The following is a 19686-nucleotide window of genomic DNA, read 5'->3' on the forward strand; positions in this document are numbered from 1 at the left end:
CGGTTTTTCCTAATTTCAATGTTTTTTTCCAACGCCTCTCCAAGCTGCTAAATTTCAGCCATTGGAGATAAAAGACACCAAGGAGATACTTTTAGACTTGTCTAGTTTCCGGCGGTAAATAACCATCTGAACTTTCGGAAACTTTCGCTAACTGCCAAGTTTCTACTCATCCTTTCCCCATTGAAAGTTCCATTCTCCTCTAGAGAAATACAGCATACTGTTTTTGCCCGGTTTGCAACTTTGAATTTTTTTTGTATGGTTGAAAACCCTCTAAATTGTAAAACTTTATTATCAAAATCTTTAAAACACCAAGTTCCCTCTAATTTCATTTTTCTCGCTTCAAAGTTTGGCAAGTTTCTCATTTGCTATAAGTTGCCCAGAAACGGCCGCCGCCTTTGGAGAGTATTTCAATTTACTGCCTTTTCACCATAAAATATAGGTCAAGTTAAGGAATCAGTTTACTGCTGCTAACAGTTAAGCTACGCTGCCAAAATATCCGGCGAATTTTTATTATATACCATAAAAGTCAATTCCCCAATCACTAACAAATTTCAACTAGGTCGAAAATTAATTTGCCGGAAACAAATTTAACAATTAATATGATTCATATAATTAGCCAGGAGCAATATTTAGGACCCCAAAAATTGGAATTAGAAAAAAATTTGTATCGTGTCCCTTGTTGTTAAGCTAAGCTTAGCAAGATCCTAGGTAGGGGTTTCTGCTGCTTTTTTGGTGGAAAATTTCTTTCGTTTACAAAATCCTAGGATGAGGGTCCACCAAAAAATTAAGGGCCCCTTTCCTAGGATTTTGCTTTACGTGAGGACCTCCCCTTAGGAAGGACCCCCCCCCCCCCCTTAGGATCTGGGACACGATACAAGACTACTCTAGACAGTTGTTCCTTTCTTGCTGGATTTTACAATTTTGGAAGAACTACATCCTTGTTATTTCAAATAGTAGAATATGCTAGTAAAATTTTATGTTTAACCATCTTTGCTGTTTAGTTCGGATTCCGGTAGCTGCAACCCGACATGTGATTGGGGAAACGGAGACATACAAGAATACACTATATCCAGTGTTGCTGCCCCCGGAACTAAGGTCTTCATATCCGTGCAAGCATACGTGTTATACGAGGGTTTTGAGAAATTTACGGGAGACAAAGTTGAATTGTGGTTTGGTACCAAGCCAGAAAGAGCTATTGTTACTCACTCAACGACTACAACTGGAGTTTTCCTAACCATGTCTCTGCCCAGGGGAAGAACGGACGGATGGAAAGTGACGTAAGCAAAGTATTGATCAACACTTTTCATTGTAATGATTTTTTAAACTTACTTCAGAAATCAGAAAAAATTCAACAAATCAGAAGTTGAATAATGGAGGGCACCAACTAAAATTTACTTCGGCGAGAAAAAAAAAACATTTTACCTAAGCAGAATTTTTTGTTAAAAGTGAGAACTGTGGAATTTGAACTTAGTTTCTTTGGTCAATTTTGACAAAAAGTGTTTATTCAATCAACTGTTGGTTAAAAAAATTGTAATGATCTATAACACTTTGGATCATTTCGTGACCAATAAGTTTTTCAGCTCCCTTAGCGCAGGATCTTGTACATCACCGTGCGAGCTGGGAGAAACTACGACCAGTCATGAAGTTCAAGGATTCATTCCGGGATCTCTACAAGAGATATCGGTTGTTACCCACATAGCAGTTCCCGTTTACCCCAGGATACAAGGAGAGGCGTACAATTTCTTCGTAACTCTGATTCCGGCCACGCCTACCTGGACTGCGTCTCCATCCTCTACTAGTGATAGCATCACAGTCTACTACTCAGTGGAACATCAGATAAGCGGAGTTCACCTTGAGTAAGTAAAGTCCCGCAGTGGCAAAATGGATTAAAATTGATTATATACTGAAAGATCTACAGATTAACGTAAGTATAGAATCGATTTATCTGCAACCAGTGTGCGAGCGATAATAGATTCTGAGCAAATGGAATCCATTTTTTTCCACCAAAAATAAATGGATTAAAGTGCCAAAATAATCAATTTTTCTATTGTGTAAAACCTGTATATAACCTGTAGATAGTCTGCATATAGTCAGTTTATAATCATTACATAATAACACCTTTAGATTATCTGTAGATAGTTGGTATATAATCTGTATAAAATCTGTACAAAATCTGTACAACTGTATCAAATTGATTATTGCCTAAAAACTGTAGGTGTAACAATTTCAATTTTGATCATTCAACAAAAATTTGCAATCAGGAAAAATTTTCCTGAGTATTATAGTGAGCTGAACTCACTTAAGGAAAAATGATTACCGCAAGCTACAAGTTTCAAGAGATCCCTCTAAGATTTCGCAATCTAAGGGTTTTCACGAAAAAAAAAGTAATTTTGTGCAAAACTTCTTCAAATGCCATTTAAAATATCAACCTGCAGCGCAATTTTGTGCGATAAAAACATCAATAAAAAATTAGAAAAGCTATCGGAGCCATTTTTTTGCTGCAACTTATTTACGCAATAAGGAATTTACTTTTTTAGATCAAACATCATCACAAAACTTTCAAGAAAAAGCTTACATTTTATCTTTATTTCAATATACTCATTCTATCTGATTGGCAAGAGTGTTGAGAAAATCAGTGTATAATCTGTAAAAATAATGTATTTAATCTGTTTATAGTCTGTATTTAATCTGTATGTAATCCGTATGTTTTCCTTAGATAATCTGTAGATAATTTTTATTTAATCTGTTTTAGAGTATTTTGGAAAAAATTTAGTGTTTTGGCAAAATTTGCTTCAAAAGTTTTCAAATTTAGCACACTAATTGAGACGTTCAGAACAAGTTATTTATTTAAAAACTCAATCGTTTCCATAAAATGCTTCTGAAATTTTGTAGTTTTATTTACAAATGCAAGTGTTCAAAGTAACTTGAAATGATCAAAGTTTGAGACACTTGAAAATTTTACCAATTCAAGTTATCAAAACAATTTCAATCTTTCAATGTTCCACATTTTTATAGATTTATTCAAAAACTTGGACTGTTCAAGTTTCACTTATTCATGTAATTTGCCTCAAAATTGCAATTTTTTTGTCACGTTGATCAAACCATCAAGTTAATTGAAATCATACCAATGTGTTGAAAACTTCACTTCAAGTTAACGAACTTGCTAGTTCGTTTCAGAAGCACTGATGAAATTGCTCAGTGTCACCAATATTGACAAAAAATGGTTTGTTTCGTTCTCAGCTTTGTATCTTTTTTTTTAACAAAAGGGGCATGTAGGATAAAGTTCGCTTTGAGAATATCGTCATATCGCATAATCGATTACCTGCCCTGGTAAAGATATTGTACGAGGAGAAGCTCTCATTTGCTTTTTTCTTCTAATCTACCACAGCCTGACCAATTTTGGCTGCAACGGTGGTACTACATGAAAATTCTAGACTAAAAAAATGTTGAGTCCTAAAAAAGAGCCTCTCTCAACAAGATAAATCTGCCTGGCAAATATTAGAAAACGCACTAAGTTCAGACAGGCATGATAGCCTTTCATAGTTTCTCTGCAAATCGCTGAAACCCTAATTAATATGTTTTAGCTCAGATTTTGGTAGCTGCATTTCCGTTTGCGACGCTAGCGGTTTAACAACATACACAGTAACTGGAATTGATCCTGGAACAGTCACCAAGATAGGCGTTCAGGCATTCATATTCCATGGTTCTCAACACGGTCGACATTTTGGAGAAAAACTAGAACAAGACTATGCGACAAAGCCAGTGGTACCGTCAGCAGTCAATTTTGCTAATACTGAGACTACTATTTCCAGCTCATTTGTTCAATCTGCTGGACATGCAAACGGATGGCTTGTGACGTAAGCAACTCGAGATCTGCTCGTCCTCATGCTTAATGATAACTCAAAATTTCAACTAGCGCAAAAAAATGAACCTTGGTTTTTGATCATTTTTTTTTTAAAATGTGATAATAAATTTTAAATTTTTTTCGCAGAATACGTTTTACATTGATGTTTTTTTCTTAGAAACTCAAAAAATGAACTGTCCAGATTTGTCTATAACCTGTTTTCTAGCTCATCAGGTGGATCATGCACGGCCGGTTGTACGGTTCAAGCCTCGAGTCCTCACGTAACTATTAGCGGATTGCTCCCAGGCACAGAGTATAGTATAACAGTGGAACCCTTCGCAACAGTCTCAGCTGGAGTCACAGTAATGGGCGTAGTTTATCAGAGTGCTTGGTCAACAGCACCCCCTGCAGGTAAGCTCATCATACGAGTAAAATTGTTAAGTGGGTATACCCAAAGTTATAGATATATTGACCCCCTCAAGTGTATTTTTCAAGGGACACTGACATTACGGTTAAGGAACTTCAGATTCCCCGCATACTTCCACCTGCACACACGTAGATAGCTTAATACTAATGCAGACACACTGATTTAATTCTCAACCTCAAACAACTGATTTAATGTGGCAACACTTGTTTTTCTGAAATTTTGCAAATTTTGAATTATATCATTCTTTTTACCTGATACTTTTAGGACTAATCAGGCGCAGAACTAAGATTTTTAAACGTTTTTCAAGTTTTTGCCAATTGTTTTTGGTCGCAAACCAAATTGATTACCGAGCTCTCCTTGAACACTATAAAGACCATATGCAGCAACAAAAAATGTGTCATACTTGTTACAAAAATTCTGTGTGGCACTTGTTGAAAAAAAATTGTTTCGCACTTGTTGCAAAAAAAAAAATTTGCCACATTTGTTGCAAAAAATTTCCGTGCGAATCTGTGAGGATTTGCCAAAAAGTTGTGTGTCAAACTTGTTGCAAAAAATTCTGCGTCCCACTTGTTGCAAAAAAAATCTGTGTTGCACTTGTTGCAAAAAGTTCTGTTTCGCACTTGTTGCAAAAAATTCTGTGTCGCACTTATTGCAAAAAAATTCTACGTCGCACTTGTTGCAAAAAAATTCTGGTTCCCACTTGTTGCGAAAAATATATTTTTTGGGCATTTAAAACGAAATCGATTTCATGGAACTAATTAACGACTTAGTTTGTTAAAAAATTTTAATAACAATCCAAATTGAAACATAGTTTTGTGTCTGTATTTATGCTTGCGATTAGCAAGCCGGAATATAGACTTTTGTTCAAGTTAGAAACTTGCCAAGCAGAATTACTTGAATATTTTGCATCTTGGTTCATGATGAGTTTAAATTTTGGTGCGTTCCCGGGCGTTTTACCTTGGAGGTTACAAATATGCCTGGGACGGCATAGGTCCAGGGTTCGAATCTGTCCAGGACCTATTTTTTCTAGCCTGATTTAATCTTTTTCAATTAAAAATGCCGGTTAATTATTGCCTGCTTATCGGTTCTTAGTTGTCACATCTTGAAATTGTGGTTTTTTGCTGAGCGCATTTTTCTTTAATGTTGATTTTAGTATTTACTCCTACAGTTTGTAATTTTACTAAGCTCGACTTCGTATTTTCTTTTCTGTTTTTTTTTGCATAAAAAGTTACTCGGCCCAGATTTTTTGGTCCAATTTGCAGGCAGAATGGCTTGTATTTGGGTGGTCCAGAGTAAACACAACTTTAACACTCACGTACTTACTTTTTAAGTTGATGAAAGTTTGTTGAAGTTTCTCTTTTTTCGTGATGAAAATTTATTTCCTTTTTTATCGGAAAAATTTAAGTTTTCCCCAGAAATAACACCTGATTTTTAAAATAGTGGTGTCCATTGAAGAACCGCTTACTTCTCTGTGTGCCTCTATACTCCCCTTTTTACTTGACCCCTCTGTCTACAGCCTTCAAAAAACGATTCGGGGGAAATAATTGACCCAATTATTTTTTTTCTTTATACACCATTCTCAAATAAGATATTTTGGTTTCAATAAATAGGACGGTTTCGAAAAAGTCCTTGAAAATGCCGCTACTCCTAAATTTCACGGATGTAAAGGTCAGGCCCTCGTAATAGTCAACTTTTGATTTTCGACCGTTTGCGAATCTTTTTTGTTTTTTCAAGAAAACTAACCTATCAAATGTGATATTATGGATTCAATGGAGATAAAGTGTAATGTGAGGCTCCCTTTCCTTGGGGATCACTCACAAATATTTCTAAAAAAAAGTTACCACCGCCCTCAGAAAAGTCCTTGGGCATTTTTGATTTTTGACCGTTTGTTAGACATTTTGAAAATGATCGAAAACTACCCTGCTTTATCTAAGATTTTAAGTTCAGTTCAAAAAACGGGTTGTGAGAAGTTATTTGCCATGAAGACTACGCCAAATTTTTTTAAAAAACCCAAAGTTACGGCCCTCGGAAAAGTAAAAAAGTTGATGTTCGACCGTCTTGTTAACCTTTTTGTTTTGTCCCAAAAACTAACCCAGCAAATTCCATATTGTAGATTGAGAGTACTGCAGTCGCTTTCTATTGGGGGGTCACTTAAAAAAAAATTTCACATAAAAAGTTACCGTTCATCGAAAAATTCTAGAAAATTTTTGATTTTTGAGCGTTTCTTGGACTTTTCGAATATTCTCAAACATTACACTGCTTTATATGAGAATTTGGCTTCAATTCAAAGAACATCCGATTTCTATAGTAATTTCGGATGCAGTTCTTGCATTTTTGCAGGATCTTGGGACTTCTGCAAGGTCATTCATGAGGGAGACTTTATCAAAATTTTTCTGACACCGAAAGTTTTGACCTTCGGAGAAGTCAATTTTTTTTGTTGACCGTTTCCCGAATCTTTTTGCATTTTTCTCAAGAACCGACCTCTCAAATTTGATGTTTTGGATCCAATGAAGACAGCGGGGAGTGGGAAATTCCCCTTGTTTAGCAGTTTTTCACAAAAGTTTGTACACAAAAATTTACCGTCAAATCTCTGCATTTTTTAGTTTTCTACTGTTTTAAGATTTTTTGAATATTTATCTAAGGTTTCATGTTGAATTCAAAGAGCGATTTCTGTGAATGTCATTTGCTTTAAGACTACGCAAAAAATTGCCTGACACCGAAAGTTATGACACTTGAAAATTTCGATAAGGGATTTTTCGATGTCTTTTTGATTTTTCTCTTAATAAGTTTTCTCTAGAACTAACGGCTCAATTCTGAGCTTTTTGGTTCAATCGAAAACACGGGTTGCGTGAATCCCGTCTGCATAAACACAAAAAGTTATGAATCTTGGAATTGTCAAAACTTTGATTTGTTTTATGTGTTTTTTTTTGCTAACTATCCGGCCAATCTAAAGGAAAACGTTTATTTGAAACAACAGGTTGCTCCAAGCTTTAATTCATTTTTGTTTGTTTCCAATTTAATTAGGAGAAAAAATATGGCCCTCAAAGGAAATAAGTTTCTGGATCTTCCATCCACGCAAAATTATTAGGAAGTTAAAAAAGCCAACAGCAGAACAAAAGCACTCAAATGAAGGTTACTCGAAAAGTTAACTCCATTATCAAACAGCAAACAAGTAAAGATAACAAAAAAACTTGATTAATTTATAATTTCTTAAGTTGAAGTTAATTTTTAGATTTCACAGCGGAATACAAGTTTTACCGAACAGTCCAATTTTTTTAAATTGAGTTAGCATTATCAAAAAAGTGATCATCCCAAACTGCAGTTGAAATTCAAAGGGCTGTAACGCCATCTATCATTTTTTTAAATATTGTAAGTTAAATTTTTTAAAAAAGAACAAGTGTTTTTTTTTCATTTACTTGTGTTTTTTTTTTTACTCTTTTCCAACAGTCTGCTGGATTTGTTTCCAAAAAAAAATCAGTTTTTTTTCTTCTGTATACTTGCTTACATTGATTTTTACCCACTGTCTGTTGGCTTTGTTTTCAAACTTATTTTTATCTATACTTGCAGTAGCAGTATTAGAGTGGGTTAAGCACGAGGGGCTTCTCTCAGGTATTCGACTCTTTAGGTACGATTTTCCGACATTCATTATCGGTCGAGGCTAATACTGCTCCAAAGGCTGGTTTGGCTTCAATGTATGATAATTTGCGCCGGAATAAAACGCTTTTTGTTGTAGTCCAAAAAATTGAGGGAAAGCATATGCTTAATGTTTTTACATTTTCATAACCTAAATTGTTCAGGGCACATATTTAGCAACAAACATTTCAAAAAAAACATCCAATTTCTATAGTAATTTTGGATGCAGTTCTTGCATTTTTACAGGATCTTGGGACTTCTGCAACATCATTGTTTTAAAATTGTAAGACTGTTTAAATATCTTGTACTTTGTCTAAAAAGATGTTAAGACAACCACCCGGGTTGACCTCCATAGACCAAAAATGCTAATTATACAATTCCATAAACTAAGTCTATGAAAAAATACTAATCATACAAATTTCATACATTTTGCTCAAATGGTGTCATAGAATTTTCGAAGAACTTTTCTCTTGTTTTGGCATAAATTTTGGTGTACCGTACTAAATAAAAAAGAAAAAATTTTTGTCAAACTGGTTGCAAAAAATTCTGCATCCCACTTGTTGCAAAAAAAATCTGTGTTGCACTTGTTGCAAAAAGTTCTGTTTCGCACTTGTTACAAAAAAATCTCTGTGTCGCACTTATTGCAAAAAAATTCTACGTCGCACTTGTTGCAAAAAAATTCTAGTTGCCACTTGTTGCGAAAAATAATTTTTTTGGGCATTTTATACGAAATCGATTTCATGGAACTAATTAACGACTTAGTTTGTTAAAAATTTTTTATAATAATCCAAATTGAAACATAGTTTTGTGTCTGTATTTACGCTTGCGATTAGCAAGCCGGAAATTAGACTTTTGTTCAAGTTAGAATTTTGCCAAACAGAATTACTTGAATATTTTGCATCTTGGTTCATGATGAGTTTAAGTTTTGGTGCGTTCCCGGGCGTTTTATCTTGGAGGTTACAAATATGCCTGGGACGTCATAGGTCCAGGGTTCGAATCTGTCCAGGACATATTTTTTCTAGCCTGATTTAATCTTTTTCAATTAAAAATGCCAGATAATTATTTGCCTGCTTATCGGTTCTTAGTTGTCACATCTTGAAGTAGTGGTTTTTTGCTGAGCGCTTTTTTCTTTAATGTTGATTTTAGTATTTACTCCTACAGTTTGTAATTTTACTAAGCTCGACTTCATATTTTTTTTCTGTTTTTTTTGCATAAAAAGTTACTCGGCCTAGATTTTTTTGGTCCAATTTGCAGGCAGAATGGCTTAAATTTGGGTGATCCAAAGCAAACACAACTTAAACACTCACGTACTTACTTTTCAAGTTGATGAAAGTTTGTTGAAGTTTCTCTTTTTTCGTGATGAAAATTTATATCCTTTTTTATCGGAAAAATTTAAGTTTTACCCAGAAATAACATCTGATTTTTAAAATAGTGGTGTCCATTGAAGAACCGCTTACTTCTCTGTGTGCCTCTATACTCCCCTTTTTACTTGACCCCTCTGTCTACAGCCTTCAAAAAACGATTCGGGGAAATAATTGAACCAATTATTTTTTTTCTTTTTACACCATTCTCAAATAAGATAGTTTGGTTTCAATAAATAGGACGGTTTCGAAAAAGTCCTTGAAAATGCCGCTATTCCTAAATTTCACGCATGTAAAGGTCAGGCCCTCGTAATAGTCAATTTTTTGATTTTCGACCGTTTGCGAATCTTTTTTGTTTTTTCAAGAAAACTAACCTATCAAATCTGATATTATGGATTCAATGGAGATAAAATTTAATGTGAGGCTCCCTTTTCTTGGGGATCACACACAAATATTTCTAAAAAAAAGTTACCAACGCCCTCAGAAAAGTCCTTGGGCATTTTTGATTTTTGACCGTTTGTTAGACATTTTGAAAATGATCGAAAACTACCCTGCTTTATCTAAGATTTTAAGTTCAGTTGAAAAAACGGGTTGTGAGAAGTTATTTGCCATGGAGACTACGCCAAATTTTTTTAAGAAACCCAAAGTTACGACCCTCGGAAAAGTAAAAAAAATTGATATTCGACCGTCTTGTTAACCTTTTTGTTTGTCTCAAAAACTAACCCAGCAAATTCTATATTGTAGATTGAGAGTACTGCAGTCGCTTTCTATTGGGGGCTCACTTAAAAAAAAAATTTCACATAAAAAGTTACCGTTCTACGAAAAATTCTAGAAAATTTTTGATTTTTGTGCGTTTCTTGGACTTTTCGAATATTCTCAAACATTACACTGCTTTATATGAGAATTTGGCTTCAATTCAAAGAACATCCGATTTCTATAGTAATTTCGGATGCAGTTCTTGCATTTTTGCAGGATCTTGGGACTTCTGCAAGGTCATTCATGAGGGAGACTTTATCTAAATTTTTCTGACAGCGAAAGTTTTGACCTTCGGAAAAGTCAATTTTTTGTTGACCGTTTCCCGAATCTTTTTGCTTTTTTCTCGAAAACCGACCTCTCAAATTTGATGTTTTGGATCCAATGAAGACAGCGGGGAGTAGGAAGTTCCTCTTGTATAAGAAGTTTTTCACAAAAGTTTGTACACAAAAAATTACCGTCGAATCTCTGCAATTTTTAGTTTTCTACTGTTTTAAGTTTTTTTGATTATTTATAAAGGTTTCATGTTGAATTCAAAGAGCGATTTCTGTGAATGTCATTTATTTTAAAACTACGCAAAAATTTGCCTGACACCGAAAGTTATGACACTCGAAAAATTCAGAAAGGGATTTTTCGATGTCTTTTTTGATTTTTCTCTTAATAAGTTTTCTCTAGAACTAACGGCTCAATTCTGAGCTTTTTGGTTCAATCGAAAACACGGGTTGCGTGAATCTCTTCTGCATAAACACAAAAAGTTATGATTCTTGGAATTGTCAACACTTTGATTTGTTGTACGTATTTTTTTTGCTAACTATCCGGCCAATCTAAAGGAAAACGTTTATTTGAAACAACAGGTTGCTGCAAGCTTTAATTCATTTTTGTTTGTTTCCAATTTAATTAGGAGAAAGAATATGGCCCTCAAAGGAAATAAGTTTCTGGATCTTCCATCCACGCAAAATTATTAGGAAGTTAAAAAAGCCAACAGCAGAACAAAAGCACTCAAATGAAGGTTACACGAAAAGTTAACTCCATTATCAAACAGCAAACAAGTAAAGATAACAAAGAAACTTGATTAATTTATAATTTCTTAAGTTGAAGTTAATTTTTAGATTTCACAGCGGAATAAAAGTTTTAGCGAACAGTCCAATTTTTTTAAATTGAGTTAGCATTATCAAAAAGTGATCTTGCGAAACTGCTGTTGAAATTCGAAGGGCTGTAACGCCATCTATCATTTTTTTTAAATATTGTAAGTTAAATTTTTTAAAAAAGAACAAGTGTTTTTTTTTTCGTTTACTTGTGTTAATTGACTCTTTTCCAACAGTCTGCTGGATTTGTTTCCAAAAAAAATCAGTTTTTTTTTCTTCTGTATACTTGCTTACATTGATTTTTACCCACTGTCTGTTGGCTATGTTTTCAAACTTGTTTTATCCATACTTGCAGTAGCAGTATTAGGGTGGGTTAAGCACGAGGGGCTTCTCTCAGGTATTCGACTCTTTAGGTACGATTTTCCGACATTCATTATCGGTCGAGGCTAATACTGCTCCAAAGGCTGGTTTGGCTTCAATGTATGATAACTTGCGCCGGAATAAAACGCTTTTTGTTGTAGTCCAAATAACTGAGGGAAAGTATATGCTTAATGTTTTTACATGTTCAAAACCTAAATTGTTCAGGGCACATATTTAGCAACAAACATTTCAAAAACAAACATCCGATTTCTATAGTAATTTTGGATGCAGTTCTTGCATTTTTGCAGGATCTTGGGACTTCTGCAACATCATTGTTTTAAAATTGTAAGACTGTTTAAATATCTTGTACTTTGTTGAAAAAGATGTTAAGACAACCACCCGGGTTGACCTCCATAGACCAAAAATGCTAATCATACAATTCCATAAACTAAGTCTATGAAAAAATACTAATCATACAAATTTCATACTATTTGCTAAAATGGTGTCATCGAATTTTCGAAGAACTTTTCTCTTGTTTTGGCATAAATTTTGGTCTATCGTACTAAATAAAAAAGAAAAAATTTTTGTCAAAAAAAATTTTAATCATACCAATTTCCATATAATTGCCAAAATTTAGAAGTTTGATACTTTTGTTATATTATTTGCGTGAGACAGAATTAAGACATTGCAGGCTGTTTCCAAAGCATTTTCAATGCGTGACGGCCAAACCTTTGTTTACTACGTTTGAGTAACCAAGGTGTATGTCATTTGTGTTCGGTTAAGAACACAACCAATAAATTTGAGAAATTAAAATGTAAAAAATCAATCTTTTTGGTTTATGGAAAAATGCTAGTCATACAATTTCCATATATGAAAAAATACTAATCATAGACTTTTCATGCAACTTTCTGTACGTATGGAATTGCATGGAAATTGTATGACTAGCATTTTTCCATATATGGAAATTGTATGACTAGCATTTTGGGTCAACCCGGGCACGTAGTTACTAAAAGTCGGAGCAACAAAACTGGAATGATTGTAAATCAGTGCAAAGCCCTGAATGTTGCGAATGCACTTTAAGACCATTTTAAAAACTAAATTGATTGAACATATGACTAAAAAATGAAAAAAATCATTAATTTAAATTCTCTTTTTTTTTCTTCAATTTATCCCACTACATGCTAATGTAAATTACAAAAGGATACATTTAGCGTCTTATATCTTAATAATACCACCAAAAGACTTGCCTAAATTCATTTTGTAACGATTAATTTACCGCTTTTAATTTAATAAACAATTTTTTTGTATGAACGCAATAAATCGCGCCCAATAATTGTCCCAATAAACAAATTTTTAACCTCCATAACTCTACAAAAAAATCACAGAACAAATATTTTTTGAAGGCAAAATGAAGTACGTCTATTCAAGTAAAACAAAATGACAAAACACCTGCTGCTTACGCGTGTTAAAAGAACGCAATGTATCGCGCCATAATTGTCTTGATTTCGCCAAATTAACAAATTTGCAATCGCCATAACTCTACAAAAGAAGAATCGCAGAACAAATGTTTTTTTTTTTAAAATGAGCTCAAAAAACAATATTTTTCAAATGATTTAGAAATGTTTTAATTAGAAATGTGAAAAGTGACTGAATAAAAAACTACACCAAACGAAAATATTCCGCTCTTTCTTCAAAAGTGGGAAAAATAAATGTAAAATGAAGTGCTAATATTCAAGTAAAACAAAACTGCTTGTATCAGAGCGAAGTTTTGAATGTTATAACTGTCGTTTAATGTCTATGGAGTAGTTTATGTTTCAGAAAAATTTTGAAGATTTAAAAACAATTGACAAAATTTCAGATAAAAAAATTCTTCTGAAATTGTCCCAAACTGGCCGAGTCGGCTATCCTTGAGTCCGCATAACTATGCAAAAAGTGATCATAGGTGAAACATTCTTTCTAAAAATAAGTTCAGAACAATAACATTTTTTGGATGGTATAGAAAGATTCTATCAAAAATGACTAGTTGAAAATTCGAAAATTGTCTGAAGAAAAAACCACCCGAGCACAAATGCTCAGTTGCTTTTGTTACGAAAGTTGGAACAACAATACTGCTCGTATCGAGGCAAATCCTTGAATGTTGCGATTGCTTTTTAAGGTCATTAGAGCAGTAAATAACATGAAAAAAGAAATCAGATGTTGTTCTGTATACTTAAAATAATTGTTTTAAAATTGGAGATTTTCTGTGTATTATTCAACACCCCACACGCCATATAAAGTACAAAATGACAATTTTTGCTCCTAGTAACAAATCAATGATTATAAACATTTTCAATTACAAAAATTGGATCTACTTATTAATCTCCGCCCCACCTCCCTTTTCAAGAAAGGGGGGAGATTGTTAAGTATTTTACTTGCAGCGAATTTTCGGCCAATCAGAATGAGCGAAATCCGAAATTACATACAACCCTCTAATGCAAATTCACTGTTTCTATTTACAGGGATGGAGAGTGTTTAGCAGATACAATAAGGAGATTGTTAAATAGATCCGTAAATTTAAACACAATTTTAATTTTGTGTTTTTTTATGTTTCTCGATAAATTTAAAGTAAAACACTTCTTATATCATCTGAAAGCCTCATTTCATCCCTTCATATAGCTGAAAAGCTCACGCGGTAGGTGAAATCAAACTCTGCCCGAATAATTATCGAACTGAAATATTGTGCTCATATTTTGGTGATAAAAAACACAAATGTTCATCAGGAGCAAAATTTAATCAAGAAAACATGAAAGCTTAAAAGCGTTATAAACGATTATTTGCAAACTGGTAATTCAACATTGGTTTGAAAAATCAAAAAAAAAATCCTGATCGTGGGTTTTTCTACTTATTCAGCCCAAATTTCTTCATTTTGCGATCGTGGGTTTCTCAATGTATTCATGCAAAGAACAAGTACTCTGTTCGCAGTGATTGGTTTGCTTAATGCAATTGCAATTACATTAGCTGATCTCTAACAGGGCCGAACTTTGAACAAATACAAAGGTGGTCATTATTTTTTTCCTGCCACTATTTTTATTTTCTGGTGTCTTTTTTGCGTTTTTTTTTCTGGTCTGTATAAAGTTTTGCATCTTATTTGCGAAATAAATTAGAATAGTTAACTAAGCATTCTATAGTTTTGGCTGAGTCGGATCGTTTAGGAGTCGACTTATAATTGTGAGCAATACCTTTTGAGATGATGCTGAAATATGATAGGCTAATTCTAGTAATTCTAATAATTACAGTTCAAGATGTTGAAATATTGATTTTTGGGCGGAATAAATAAAGTGATCCCTGCTGCTTTCTAGGATAATAATGACACCAGGTGACCTTGGGACACATGGCGTTTTGAGTGGATGAATGTGACAAAAAGCAATCAGCATTGGGCTACCCATTCAACATATACGGACAATATCTGTTCCGGATCTGCTACATGCACTCATACTTTGAATGTTCTGCCTCGACCGCGTTATAAATACAGTGTACCCGATCCTCTGCCACATAGTTCATAAAGAATTTTTTATGACATTACGAGTTGATTATATTTCATGACAAGGCTTATGACCATACAAGTTTAAAATATATATATTAATAACACGTGGAAAGCTTAATATCTGAATTTAACTTTTGTTTCGTAAAATGTAATGATTGGAAAAGCTCTAGCTTAGTTCAGACCTTTGCTAGGTTTTGTAGAAAAGTGCTCGGTTTTGTAGAAAAATATCGTTCTGAGGGCTTGGAAAATTTGCTCGAAAGTTGTGTTCCCCTTTCAAAGTTAGGAAAATTTTGCTCTCATAAAATTTTCAGCTGGATAATCAAAAAAATTTTTGCAGTAAGTTTAAATCTGGAGCGCCAAAAATTATGTTTTCCATTCGAGAGACGGAAAGAAAGAATAAATTAATCTAAGCGAGATTTATAAAGCTAATTTTATTGGAAAAAAATCTCGAAATGGACAAGCAACGGGATCAACAGAACCTCTAAGCGCTTTCTTTAAACTTTTAATGCGCTTAATATGAATTAAGCCAACCATTTTAAATCCAATACTGCCTGCGCCTGGTTCATACAAACTAAACTATCGGCGCTTATAAATTTAGAAAAAATTAGCAATCTTTTCGTTAATTTTTTTTTAATTTTAAAAATTTTTTCAGAAGACTTCAAATCTTATTTTTCATCATTTCGACCCTTTCAATTACTAATACCTTGGGTAACCCTATTATCCATTGCTATTCTTACAAAACCTGTATGAAATTGTACAGTCCGCTGACCCTGCCCGGTGTCGAACCCGGTCATTAGGTTTGGGAGAGCAATATATTTACGACTGCCTTTTAACGTGTTTGAATTACTTTTGTTTTTCAAAAAATGGTGTAGTTTTCAAAAGTAAAAGTTTTTTTTAGCTTTTCTGTGGTGTTACGAAAATTCAATATATCATAGGAACTTCATATCTTGTAAGAGTAAACCTAAGGTCGTACTAAGTATTTACATCATATAAGAATCAATTCAAACTCCTATATGAATCTTATAAGGATCTTATAAGACTTCAAATCGCTCTTCAGGTTTTCTACTTGTGGGAAAAAGAGCATACAAAGCGCAAATGGCTCAAAAATTCACAAGTAAGCTAGCACTGCAGAAAAGCATTAGACCACTAAATTAAATTTAAATTTTACCTGGCTAATGAGGGAAATTTTGAATATATGATAAAATTAGTCATAATATTTGATATTAAATAAAGGCAGTCTCAAGGTATCAATTCTGTCAGACAATTGTCATACAAAACAGCTCAGTTGCAGCTTTGTGTGTATGTGCGTAACTTATACAGGGTTCCCACTTTTAAAGCACGTATATTAGTTTTTCTTGTTTCGACTCATGACCAAAAACTATGGCCAAATTAAGACCAAAAAGTTATAATACATTAAGATTCAATTGAGACTTTTTACGCCAGATTCTTCAAATTGTTACCGAAGAAAACAACTCAGTTGAAGCCCTGAGTGTTTCAACTTTTTTATGGTTTATGGAGCAGTGGTGTTCGTTTTGAAAAAAGTTATAAATTATAAAATAAAGTTAAAAATTTATATATTTGAAAAAAGTTATAAAATCTACACGGCTCCTAGAAGACAAAAGTTTTTTATTGATACTTTTTGATCTTATCTCCAAGTCTCCTTTCTTGATTTCATTAGAAATAGCCTATATTCGTTGCAATCAAAGCTCAATTAATGACATTGATGGAAGTCAAACGTAACAGCTCAGTCTAAGGCCCTAGTTACCAATTGCTAAGCATATTTTCAAACTTATAATTAAAAGGCTATATTGGCCTGGTTAACGGCGCTAAAATTAACCAACTGATATTAATAGTTTATAAACTTGGTGAGGACTGATAACTCAATTTCATCAAACATTTATCAACTGAAACGATTCAATTGAATCGCACAAGAAATTGAACTCATGCACGGCTACCTATTTTAGATAACAAACATTTGTTTTCGATATTTTGGAGTTCTCTATATAGCTGTTTTTTTTTGGTTTCATAGAAGGATCCTATTTTCAGTGCAAATGAAAAAGAATGAATGAGATGATCTCCCGCATAGTAGCCCAGTTTTAGTCCCCCACTTTAAGTTTTGAAGAAGAGCTTCGAACTACTAAAGGAACTGAACGTTACATTTATCTGGCTTATTGGGGTAATCATGACCATTTTTTGATGTTTCATGACTGGTTAGCATACTTATCACGCAAACCTAACAGTTTCAGCATGGTTTGAAAGTTTCATCACATTTGCACGTAGTAAATTTATTATGCAGTTTTTCTAAAAACGCAACCGCAGTCAAAGTTAAACGTCAATATCTCCAAAAATATGATATTAAGGGTAAAAATATGCTATTACGTAATAGCTCAGTCTAAGGCCCTAGTTACCAATTGCCAAGCATACTTTCGAACTTATAACTAAAACGTTATATTGGCCTGGCTAACGGCGCTAAAATTAACCAAATGATAATAATAGTTTATAAACTAGGTGAGGATTGATAACTCAATTTTATCAAAAATTTACCAACTGAAACGACTCAATTGAATCCCACAAGAAATTGAAGACATGCACGGCTACCTATTTTAGATAACAAACATTTGTTTTTGATTTTTTGGAGTTCTCTATATTGCTGTTTTTTTTTGGTTTCGATAAGAAGGACCCTATCTTCAGTGCAAATGAAAAAGAATGAATGAGATGACCAGATCTCCCACATAGTAGCCCAGTTTTAGTCCCCCACTTTAAGTTTTGAAGAAGAGCTTCGAACTACTAAAGGAACTGAACGTTACATTTATCTGGCTAATTGGGATAATAATGACCTTTTTTTTGGTGTTTCATGATTTGTTTGCATACTTATTACGCAAACCCAATAGTTTCAGCATGTTTTGAAAGTTTTGTCACATTTGCACATTGCAAATTTATTATGCAGTTTTTCTAAAAACGCAACCGCAGTCAAAGTTAAACGTCAATATCTCAAAAAATATGCTATTAAGGGTAAAAAAGCAAATTTTTCACGAGAAAAGCACCGAAGTCATGGCAATGTTTTACTGTACAAGAAGTTCAGCTAAAAGTTCATTGTGTTTCATGCTGCTTAGAAAAACAACCCATTACTCGAGTTGTCCCAGAAAATAAATGTTCAGTGTTTTTTAATGATGAAAATGACGTTGACTATTGTTTTGCATAGTTTGGACGTTTTTGTGATTAAAAACAAGGATATTCGATTAGGCAGAAGCATAGTTGGTGAATTTTATGCAAAACATATTTACTTGTTAACCATATACTGATTATCAGGGGTTGAAAATTAGTGCGGATTTACAACTTAACCAAAAAAATCTTATTCTTTCTAGAAACATTTTTTTTTGAGAAAAAATATGATAAAATTTAAAATTCGTTTTAATTCTACGTCCAAAATTTTTTTTGTCTAAACGCACCAACAAAATACTTTTGTTCCCCCACTGCCACTGAGACCTTACGAGCTCAAACTCGTGTATATAAACCATGGAACAATTTTCACTAAAACGTGATTTCAGTCATCAAAAAATCACCAACTGAAATATACTTTTTGCAATTATAAGAACAAACAAAACAATTGAGTTTCTGCTTTCAAATTAGCAATATCTTAGTGTATGGATAACGTACATAATTCATTTAAGTGGATGTTTCAAGACAATAGTCAAAAATACTATAATTGCTTATTTTAGCCTTTGCGTGTTAAGATTTGCGACATTTTAAGGGAGAAAATTACGCTCATACAATTTTACAAATTTTTTGTGTTCCTTTTTTAATTACCTAGTTAAAGTTTTGATGCCGAATTTAGGCTGTGGAAACAACAACAAAAATGAGTCGTTTTGATCGGATACGATTAAAAGTAAAATTTATTATAAAAAGACTCATCAAAAGATAGCCAACCACCCGGACACATCAAAAGATAGCCAACCATCAGTGCATGGCAGCGTTCCATTAAAATCAGAGAAGTCGAGTTTAAGTTTTTCCTCCGATAATTTGATGCTACAGCAAAGGATCATTCAATAGCTTTCCGAAAGTCTTTTTTTTTGTCTTTTGCTTCATTTTCTTTCTTTCTGATCATTCGTGATCAATTTTTGCAATTCGTTTTATTTGCAAAATTGGTGCATATACAAAGCAGTCCCATGCAAAACAGTCCAATACAAAATAGTCCCAAAATCATGTAATGGAGGAAAAAAACAGTCCAATACAAAACAGTCCGGTTTAAGGTCGCTGGTGGGCAATAACCGGCTCTAAATTTCGTATTTGGTCCTACACTCTTATGGCAAGCTCACAACACGTTGGCGCGACTGCGGCGGTCACTATTTTGTTCATTATTTTTGTTGAACAAAGGGCAATTCTCGGCCTGCCGGCTTGTTAAAACAATTATTAATTGGGACTGTTTTTCGGACTGTTTTGTATCGGACTGTTTTTTCGTTCATTTTCATACTTTTCCGGACTGTTTTGTATTGGACTGTTTTGTATGGGACTGTTTTGTACAGACACGGCAAAGTTATCTGTTTGAAAATGATTTGTAGATCTCTATTGTTTATGAACACTTCACTCTATCTAAGTTTTTGAAAATAACTAAAAATTTCCTATTAGTCAAATAAATCATGTGATTGATAAAAATTAGGCGAAACAGTCTTTTGAAAAAAGTTTTTGATTTTGGTCAGGTG

General features: G+C 33.5%; 1 protein-coding gene across 1 annotated transcript; it reads left to right on the plus strand.

The window, feature by feature from the left end:
* Positions 1 to 1007: 1007 nt before the first annotated feature.
* On the plus strand, positions 1008 to 15086 carry LOC134846449 (uncharacterized). Its single transcript, XM_063863808.1, has 5 exons — positions 1008 to 1277; positions 1581 to 1856; positions 3585 to 3857; positions 4071 to 4255; positions 14802 to 15086. Exons 1-5 carry the CDS (start codon positions 1237 to 1239, stop codon positions 14804 to 14806), a joined length of 780 nt encoding a protein of 259 aa, XP_063719878.1. The 5' UTR covers positions 1008 to 1236; the 3' UTR covers positions 14807 to 15086.
* The last annotated feature ends 4600 nt before the right edge of the window (positions 15087 to 19686 follow it).

Source organism: Symsagittifera roscoffensis, chromosome 5 (genome assembly GCF_963678635.1).
Source record: "Symsagittifera roscoffensis chromosome 5, txSymRosc1.1, whole genome shotgun sequence".
NCBI lineage: Eukaryota > Metazoa > Xenacoelomorpha > Acoela > Convolutidae > Symsagittifera > Symsagittifera roscoffensis.

Excerpts from the sequence above, each read along its gene's own strand:
- LOC134846449 (XM_063863808.1), top strand. The coding sequence starts at position 1,237 with ATGTCTCTGCCCAGGGGAAGAACGGACGGATGGAAAGTGAC. Across the intron at positions 1,857-3,584 it reads ATAAGCGGAGTTCACCTTGA|CTCAGATTTTGGTAGCTGCA; the intron begins GTAAGTAAAGTC and ends AATATGTTTTAG. Across the intron at positions 3,858-4,070 it reads GCAAACGGATGGCTTGTGAC|CTCATCAGGTGGATCATGCA; the intron begins GTAAGCAACTCG and ends CCTGTTTTCTAG.